General features: G+C 59.2%; 1 protein-coding gene across 1 annotated transcript; it reads left to right on the plus strand.

The window, feature by feature from the left end:
* The first annotated feature begins 1,335 nt into the window (after nucleotides 1-1,335).
* On the plus strand, nucleotides 1,336-8,948 carry NUAK2 (NUAK family, SNF1-like kinase, 2). The gene is made up of 7 exons (XM_009888284.1): nucleotides 1,336-1,365; nucleotides 3,028-3,148; nucleotides 4,619-4,770; nucleotides 5,976-6,041; nucleotides 7,118-7,237; nucleotides 7,598-7,730; nucleotides 7,816-8,948. Exons 1-7 carry the CDS (start codon nucleotides 1,336-1,338, stop codon nucleotides 8,946-8,948), a joined length of 1,755 nt encoding a protein of 584 aa, XP_009886586.1.
* The last annotated feature ends 379 nt before the right edge of the window (nucleotides 8,949-9,327 follow it).

Here is a 9,327-nt window from a genome sequence, read left to right on the forward strand (position 1 = left end):
CCCTTGGTTTCTGGTTAGAAATCCTTTAGGTGAAATGATGCTCACTCCTTTTGATAGGTACTTCTGCTGAGTGCCCTCCCAGTCCTTGGGAAACTTGTGTCCCTGAAATATCAAGCAGGTGGGGAGAGAGTTGCTCGTTCTTTTTCCTTTTTTTCCCCTGTTCTTTTTCATTCTGTCTTTTGGGCTGAAGATCCAGTAACGTGTGCCGTGGCGGTGCAAACTGGCTCCTGCACCTGTTTGCGTGGCAGCATCTGGCTTTTTTTTTTTTTTTTCCCCCCACTTCCAGCCTGGTGTTTCTCCCAGCCTGGCTCCCAGGCACTGGGCTGCAGCCAAGCCAAATAGAAGGAGGGACCTCCTGTGGGACTCCCTTGCAGTGTCAGAAACCTCTTTGTGGGCTTGCGCGGTGTCAAGAGGAAGGCAGCACCTGGAATATTCCAAAGCAGCAAAGCCTCTTTTGATCTCCCGTAAGGGGCGAACCACGGTCTGTTCCTTAGTGGGTTGTAATCCGTATTTCATGGAGCACGAAATGCTGCACTTGCAATCTGGAACAACTTCTGAAGTGCTGCCTGGGGTTGTAGCTTAATGCATCTTTCAGCAGCTGCTGAAAATACCTGTTCTGCCCCCAAAAAAACCTCTTAATTAAATGCCTTTTTGACTTGGAAAGTACTCTCAAGTTCTCTAGGATCCTGCAGCGGGATTTCTCAGGCTGTTTCCTGCAGGAGATTCTTCTCATAGCATTGATGGTGGAGGCAGTGCGTAGGCTGTGGCTGTCCCTGAAGCTGCTGGTCCCCATCTCCAGGGTGGCCAGGCATGGCCTCTTCTGTCTCGAGGAGAGATCCTCCGCTGTCAGCCCTCTTAGGTAGGGGATGTTTTGGAACAAAGCCGCTTCTCGGCACCCCTGGGGAAGGATGGGATGGCCAAGGGATTAACCTCCCTGGCAGGGTTTTACAGGCAAATAAGTCATCCCACCCTGACTGGCTGGTATGAGACGTGGACCCTAACTGTGCCGTACGCTCGTTGTGCGCTTTGCCTGACCGTTATGTGGGCAGCGCTTGGCAGGGAGAGCCCCGGGGCTCTAACAGCACCCTAAACCTGACTCCCGCCTGCCTTGGAGCTCGCTAGCTGCCAGGCTTGTTGGCGAGGGCGTTCTCTGGCACCGCTGAATACAGCCAGCGGCATCTCCTGAGGCTTCTTCCCATGCTGGCAGCCTGCAGCCCCTTTGCTGTTCTGTGGAGAGTGGATCTTGCCCCGAGCCCCTGCTCAGCAGTGTATGTGCGTGAGCATCTTGTGCAGCAAGCAGATGTGCTGCGTGCCCCCCAAAATGCGGAGGACTGGATGTCGAGCTTTAGTGGGGAGATGAATAGAGTGAGTCAACAGGAATTTGGGAGGGCAGGAGCAGGCTGACTTGCTGCGTAAAGGCCTTTCCCACTTTCTAGCGGGGGGTCAGGTAATCAGGGGCTGGAGCAAAAAAAATTGTTAAACTTTAACCTGTTAACCTAGCACGAAGGTCAGGGAAAAGAATACCTGGCTTTCAAGAAGCTATTAAGTACCCTCAGTGTTGCTTTGTATAGAAACTTGGGCCTGGGTTATTGAACTTCCCTTGGCCAGAGTCCCTTCTGCTTGGTTGCTTCAACCCCTGGGGCTGCTGTAGGCACAGAGCTCCTCCAGTGCACAAGAGGCAACCCCTGCCCTGGCCAGTACTGGCCCGAAGTGGCCCAGTGCAGCAGAGGTGTGCTCTGGGGCCAGAGGGGCTCTGCCAGCCATCTCTCATGTGCCCGTCTGAGCCCTTAAAATTGGCACATCCTTCTCCCCTGAAGACAGTGATGTGGCAGCTGAGATTTTGCTGCGTTAGCATCCGGCGGCTGGCTGCGGGTGCGATGGACCTCTCCTAGCAGGGGTTGCAAACTTGCTCCGAGCCTTCTGCTGCTTGGCAGACTGGGTGCTGAGGAATGAGGTTTCCGATTCCCCTAAATCGGAGGGAGTTGAGGCCAAGCGCCCATCTCGTGCCACCGGAGGTGGAGGAGGGTCCCCACACAGTGCAGCCATGAGGATCGCTCCTGTGCTGGCAGCTGGGGCTGCTGGGTGTCCGTGGCCCCTCTCCCGGTTGCTGGGAGACTGGTGCGGGGGTCCCTTTACAGGATTAATGCTGTTCTGCATTCTTGTCTGATACAAAAAGAGAGGTTCTGCTGGATTCAGTTGTAAATTCAGCCCTAGGAGCACATTGTCTCTCCCCAGCCCCTTTGAAAGAGGATTAGAAGGCATCTATTCTCCAGCACTTACTCTTCCTTCTCCGCCCCTTTCAATTTCCTTGTAGAGGATAACTTGAAAACCCAAGTGAAAGCCTGGAAAGCGGCTCACATCACCAGCACCGGCTCTCCCAGCTGGCTGGAGCACAGTCCTGTGCCTAGGAGGGATCTAATCTTTCACACCAAACTTTCTCTTACCTCTTCTACATATCAGCTCCTTGAACTAAGTATTTGCAAGAAAAAAAAAAAGGCAAAAACCAAACCCAAAACTGTCGGGTTGTTTTCTTTTTCATTTTCATGACCCCAAGAAGATGTTGTTATCTTCCAAGTCATGTGTGCAGGTCACATTCCTGTGGCTGGCTGTGATCCAGCGGTGGCTGGAGCCTGGGACACAATTCCTGTAAGGGCACAGAAATGAGGAGTGGAGCTGTGCTCCCTGCGGGAGGAGCCTCGGGGAGCTCCTCTGGTAGGAGCTGGCAGCGAGTTTCCCTTGGGGGGAGGTGGAAGGAGCTTCTCCCTTGTGTACAGCAACAGGACTTGGGAAGTATAAAAACCTAATTGATGAAGTTCACTTTTATTGGAGATGCTGCAGTGGAGCTGTGCAGCACGGCCCTCGGATACAGCACGCCTGGGGGGCAAAGGGGGGCTGTCGATCTTTGGCTTGTGAACCCTTTTCCCAAAAGAGGGGGGTGGGTTTCCTGCCCTGCAACAGGCTTTGGGAAGCTGTGGTGCTGCTGGCCCTGACAGCCGGGTGACCCTCTGTGCGTGTGCTCATCCGCAGGTGGCCATCAAGTCAATCCGGAAAGACAAAATCAAGGATGAGCAGGACCTTGTCCACATCCGGAGAGAGATTGAGATCATGTCCTCCCTCAACCACCCCCACATCATCGCTGTCCACGAAGGTGAGCCCTCTCCTCTCCCTTCCCCTCCTCTCTCCAGCAGCATCTCGCAGCGGAGTGCCCCCACGGGGTCGGGTACCGGGGCATGCAGTGGGGTCACCTCTTCCTGCTCTCCTCCCTCTGCTCGATCAGAGCAGGAGCTGTTTGCTGTTGCCTGCGCTGTGCTGGTGACTCAGCGCCGGCGGGGAGAGGAGAATCTGCTGGGCTGTGTTTTCCCCGCCTGCGTGCCGAGCCGCGGCGAGGGGAAATACCTGCTCCAGAAATAGCCGCTTCCCATCCCATCCCCTCCTGCCTGGAGAGGGAAGCTGGCTCCAAAAGTTTACATGGCCTTTTGAGGCTGGAAGCCCCGGTGGTGCTGGTGGCGAGAGGCTGTGCTGTGGTGGGGGGGAGCTGGTGGCCACGGTCCCCCGCAAACCCAGTGCTGTGTGTGGCTCCCGTTTGAGCTGGATGCTCTCCCCGGCCGTGGGAAATGCACGTTCAGGGAGCCAGCAAGTGCCGGAGCGATGGGAATCTCAGGAGCTAATCTCAGTACTGGAGTCCTTCTCATTCCCTCCCCTGGGGCACAGGAAAACCAAACCATGGGGTGCTGGGCGAGCTCCCAGTGCTGCTGGGCTCAGCTTTAGGGCCAGGGCTGGGCTTTGCTCCCAGGGTGTCAGGGCAGCCTCAACCGAAGGGGACTTTCTCAAGTTGTAGCTGCGACCAGACTTGGAGCAAATCTCCAGCTGGATCAGTCTTTGCTTAAACATCAAGTTCTTTGGCCGCAAAGCCGGCGTGCCCCGTGCTCCTCGGGCTGGCTCTGCCGGGGTTCGTTGCGCTGTGCCGGCGTGTGGCCGGTGCCCGGGTTATTGCCGCCTCGCTGGCTTACGTGAGGTATCCAGAGTCTTTTTGTCCTCTAAACAAAAGCAAGTGGATTGGCACTTCACGCGCAGTGTTTGCAAGGACTGAGTCACGCTGACTGCTGGAATTCAAAAATATTGAGGTGGCTTTCTGCAAACAGGAAAGAGAAAAAAAAAAAAATATGCTCCACCTCTCGGCTTGAGCCGGGGCCCTGTTGGGAGCAGTGGGAACACGCAGAAAGGCCACCCGGCCATGCCAGCAGGTGGCTCTGTCACCATCCCCCTTGGCAGGGCTCTATCTAGCAAAGAACCATGCGTCTTAGTCACCTTCTGGCAGAGCAGAGCCCTTTCTCCTGTGCTCTGTGGCTGCAGAGGCTGCTTGGCCAGCAGCCCCGGTGGCACTGTGGGACACGGGTGGCAGCTCTAGCTGTCCCCTGTCTGACCACAGAGCAGGTACCTGCAGAAAGCCCAACACCTTCTGTTTTGCCAAACAGACCGAGGGCACAGGCAGCGGGGTGGGCAGTGGGTTAGGGTTGGTCAGGGCTCCACCTGCTCCTCATTAAAAGATGTGCTAATGAGAAGTCCCTTAGCTCTGAGCATCCCTCTTAACACCCTGTGGCTTCCCGTCTCCGCGCAGTGTTTGAGAACAGCAGCAAGATCGTCATCGTGATGGAGTACGCCAGCAAGGGGGACCTGTACGACTACATCAGCGAGCGGCAGCGGCTGACGGAGCAGGAGGCACGCCACTTCTTCCGGCAGGTCGTGTCCGCCGTCTACTACTGCCACAAGGTGGGTTGGCACCGCGCTTCCCACCGCCTTCCCAGGGGGAGAATGGAGGGATGGACTCCCGTGTGCTCTGGCCAGGGGCGCTGGGGCTGGGCACGGGTCCAGTGCCCCATGAGGAAGCTCAGCCTTGGGCTGGGAGGTGAGGAGAGCTCGTGGCCGTTGGCCTTTCCCAGGAAAGGGGTTAATCCTGCTCCTTATCTTGGAGGGTGCGGCAGCCCTTGGGTTCGCAGGGAGGCAGTGCCCGAGCGGCTTTTGGCAAGTCCTTGCCTTGGCTTTCGGCTGCTGCCGTGTGGGGCTGACTAACCCGGCTGGGGAGTTACCGACCCCCCGCCCCACCCCCCAGGGAAGACGCCCAGGGCTGTCTGCCGGGGCCGAGAGCCGAGCCCTCGGTCACCCATCTTGTGTCCTTGAAAGGGATTAAAGCTGTAGGGCCCTCTCCAGAGCTGTGGGATGAGCCGTGCCTGCCCTGGAAGGACCCTCGAGCCTGTGGGTCTCCCTGGAGGATGCTCTAAGGCTGTGCCCGGTCATGACTCCGTCCTGGGTGCCCGTGTGCCCTGAGCAGGAAGGGGGGATTGCAGGGCACCTCCTGAACCCAAAGCAAATTGGGGCCTCACTTAGCTGGGCAGCAGCAGGTCCCAGCAACGCAGAGCTGTGCCCTGGGGGGGGCTGGCACCGGCTGGGGGGGGTGCGGGAGCCCAGCATAGAATCGCTGAGGTTGGAAAGGACCTTTAAGATCATCAAGTCCAACCATTACCCTACCCTGACAAAACCACTTCTAAACCATGTCCCCAAGTACCACTTCTACCCTTTTTTTAAACACCTCCAGGGATGGCGAATCCACCCACTCCCTGGGCAGCCTCTTCCAATGTTTAATAACCCTTTCCGTGAAAAAAAATGTTTCCTAATATCCAGTCTAAACCTCCCCTGACATAACTTGTCAGGCGCCTGGTGCAGGGCGCTGGTGCAGGTGCCACCCTGCTCCTGTTCCCGATCGGCACGGCGAGCTGGTAGCACCCATGTCGGGACGTGGCTTACAGCCTGTCCTCATCCATGCACCCAGCGTTATTTACTGCTCCTCTGATTGCCGTCAGCGTGTCCTGTTTGCGTGCCGCTGCGCCGGTGAACGGCAGTGACCTCCCTGCGCCGCCTGACTTTCCCTTCCTCAAATATGCTCGAAAGTAAACCCGTCTCTCTCTTCCCTCGTGCAGAATGGGATCGTTCACAGGGACCTGAAGCTGGAGAACATCCTTCTCGACGCAAATGGGAACATCAAGGTGAGAGGCAGGCAGAGCCTGGCCACGCTTTGGATGTCACCCAGCGAAGGGGTCTAAGGGATGCTGCCCAGCGTGGATGGACCGGGGGTGGCCACGATGCGCCGATCCCCCAGGGGATGTGGTTCTCCACAGCTCTGGGAAGCATCTGTCGGCTCTGGGACCGTTGGCATCGCCTGCATGCTGTTTGCCCGGGAGATGGGGAGCTAGGAGGGTGCCTGTACCTGTCCCTGCCCCCTCCTCTCTGTGCCTGGCAGCCGAGCGGGAGAGGCTGCAGAGGCAGAGCCTCAGTACTGCTTATTAAAGCCATAAATGTATATCTGACTGCCGATAAAAGGGCAAAGTCTGAACACTGAGGTCAATGCCCCACCAGCTGGATAAGAAAGAGCTCTCCCAGGGCAAGTCCCAGTGCCTGTACGTGCTGGCCGGGCTGGCGGAAGGAGGTGCGGGGCAGGTCCCGGCTCCGCTGGCCCCAAGCGATGCTTTTTTGCCCCATCCGGGAGCGCTGCAGCTGCCCGGGGAGGGAGGGCACAGGGCACGGCAGCAGCCGGGAATCAGTGCGGTCGGTGATAAACAGGCTTGCGGGGCTTTATCTTTGTAAGGGGTAATTTTGCAACTGGGAGCTCGCAAGCAGGGACTGTACCTTCTGCTCACTGAGAGGTGACGGGTGTAACGAGGATAATGAATGCCTGTGTGCTAGGTGGAGCAGGTAGGGACTGAAGCAGCCTCGCGTGGCTGTGAATGAGCTGGAGGAGAGCCCGGCAGCTCTCCCTCTAACCACACCTTTGCAGCCGCCTCTGCTCCCGGCATGTCGGTGATGGGGCTGGAAGGGCAGAGCCGCGGGGCAGCTGCTGCGGAGGCTGGGATGAGCCTGCTGGGACAGGGGCCGGAGCAGTTTTGGGGATGGAAAGCTGCGATGATGCTGCTCCCCAAGGAGATGGAGGGCACCCAGGACCAGGGTGCCAAGGGCAGTCCTGGTTTCAGCCAAGCTCGCAGCTTGAGAGCTTCGGGTGGCAAAGCTGTTCCACCTGCGAAGGGGAGCTTTTGTTGCTTGATAACAGCTATAAATGTCTCTCTAGATTGCAGACTTTGGCCTGTCCAATGTTTACCAGCAGGACAAACTTCTGCAGACTTACTGCGGCAGCCCTCTCTACGCATCCCCCGAAATCATCAATGGGCGGCCGTACAAGGGCCCGGAGGTAGGTTGTGCCTCGTCCCCTGTGTGGTGGGGTGTCCTGCTGCCTCTTGGCTTGGACTCGGGGAAAGCTCTGGGGGTTTTCCCAGCAGAGCATCGCAGGCAGAGCCCTGCCTGTGTGGTTTGGGGTTACAGCCCCCGCTAAGACCAAGCGCCGCGTGGTCAGTGTGGGGCAACCGCAGTGGAGTGGACATGGTGGGATGCAGGTGGCCGGAGCTGCCCCATGCTCTGTCCTCCCCTGTGGCTGCTGCCATCCTGGGAGCTGTCACTGAGGCTTTGCTGGGGGGGTCCTGCCCATCCGGGCGGGGGGGCAGGGCAGCCCGCTCCTGCTGCCGCCCTCCAGGCTCGTCTCTCCCTCTGGTAGGTGGACAGCTGGTCCCTGGGCGTTCTCCTCTACATCCTGGTCCATGGCACGATGCCGTTCGATGGCCATGACTACAAGACTCTGGTCAAGCAGATCACGAGCGGGGACTACCGGGAGCCCACAAAGCTGTCGGGTAGGCAGACCTCCACCACCCTGCGCATCCCCCCCACCCTCCCCACCCCTCGCTCCCTTCAGTGCCTGACCTGCCTCTTCCCCAGATGCCTGCGGGCTGATCCGGTGGATGCTGATGGTGAACCCAGAGCGCCGTGCCACCATTGAGGACATTGCCACGCATTGGTGGGTGAACTGGGGCTACAAAGTGCCTGTTGGGGAGCAAGAGCTGCTGCGGGAGAGCGAGTCCCCCCTGACCACGGTGGCAGAGTGGCTTCGCCGCTCCTCCCGGCCCCTTCTGGAGAATGGCTCCAAGATGCGATGCTTCTTGAAGCAGCACATCCCCGGTGTGACCCTGGAGCGGCAACGCTCCCTCAAGAAGTCCAAGAAGGAGAATGATGTCTCCCACGTGCTGCAGGAGGTGGCCTTGGCCCCGGAGAACCCCTCCAAATCCATCCTCAAGCGGCCTAAGGGCATCCTGAAGAAGAGAAACTCCTGTGAGCAGAAGGTGCCCGGCCCCGGTCCCCCACCCGCAGCACCCACAGGAGAGGTGGGGGGTGAGGATGGTGAGGTGGCCGCTGCAGGTCTCACCCGGATCCTGTCCTCTGGGATGCTGCCTTGCAGCACGGCCATCGGAGCGGTGCCCGTGGCCGTACCCAAGAAGGGAATACTGAAAAAGCCCTCCACGAGGGAGTCGGGGTATTACTCGTCCCTGGAATGCTGTGAGTCCGGGGATGTCCTGGATGCAGGGAGCTTGGACCTCGATGGGAGTGTGTTTGCTGACACCCCCTCCCCGGAGCAGGGTCCCCAGCGTCTCCCTGCCCGCCGGAAAGGCATCCTCAAGCACAACGGCAAGTACTCCTCTAGCAGCACTGAGCCAGAGAGTCCCCCCGGGCAGGGCTTTGGGGGCTTCGGCGAGGTGCCCCTGCCCCAGGCACCCCGTGCCCGCCCGTCCAGCGCCGTGAGTGAGGACAGCATCCTCTCCACGGAGTCCTTCGACCAGCTCGACCTGCCCACCCGTGTCCCCCACAGCGGCGGGGGCATGCGGGGCTGCGTCTCTGCCGACAGCCTGCTGCGGCTGGAAGAGGAGGAGGAGGTGGAGGAAGGGCGCAGGCTGCGCCGTTGGACTGTCACCCATTGCCGGAGCCCCCTGGCAGAGAGCAGCTTGTCCCTGGCGGGCTGCGACAACGTCACCGAGGTCTACCGGCGTGCCGTGGCCGTCGGCATGAAGTTGAGCTGAGGACACCTCCCGGCAGGGCTCCCCGGGGTGGTGTGTGGTGGGGAGGGGGCCGAGTGCTCCCTGCCCTGGGGCTGCTGGTGCTGCTGAGCCGTGTCCCACGTATTTATTTGGCAGCTTTCGTGCCCCTCGGGGAGGAGGGTGGGTGCAGGCGGGGAGGGAGCTGCAGTGACTGTGGGGCATCGGCAGGGGGGACACCCCAGGGCCAGGACATTACATGGACCAAAGCCCCGAGTGATCCACCCACCACCCCCGTGGAGGGGCTGGGGGGGTCCTGGAGGCTCCTCGTTGCCGTCCTTCCCTTGCAAACAGGCTCATCTCAACATGGGGGGAAAACCAAGGGGTTGGGGGATTATTTTTTTTTCTTTGCACTGTTTTTTTT

This window comes from Charadrius vociferus, unplaced genomic scaffold (assembly GCF_000708025.1).
Source record: "Charadrius vociferus isolate BGI_N301 unplaced genomic scaffold, ASM70802v2 scaffold266, whole genome shotgun sequence".
NCBI classification, from domain to species: domain Eukaryota; kingdom Metazoa; phylum Chordata; class Aves; order Charadriiformes; family Charadriidae; genus Charadrius; species Charadrius vociferus.

Coding starts and splice junctions, on each gene's coding strand:
- NUAK2 (XM_009888284.1), top strand. CDS start 1,336: ATGTCGAGCTTTAGTGGGGAGATGAATAGA. Junction 6,042..7,117: donor ACGCAAATGGGAACATCAAG/GTGAGAGGCAGG, acceptor ATGTCTCTCTAG/ATTGCAGACTTTGGCCTGTC. Junction 7,238..7,597: donor GGCCGTACAAGGGCCCGGAG/GTAGGTTGTGCC, acceptor TCCCTCTGGTAG/GTGGACAGCTGGTCCCTGGG.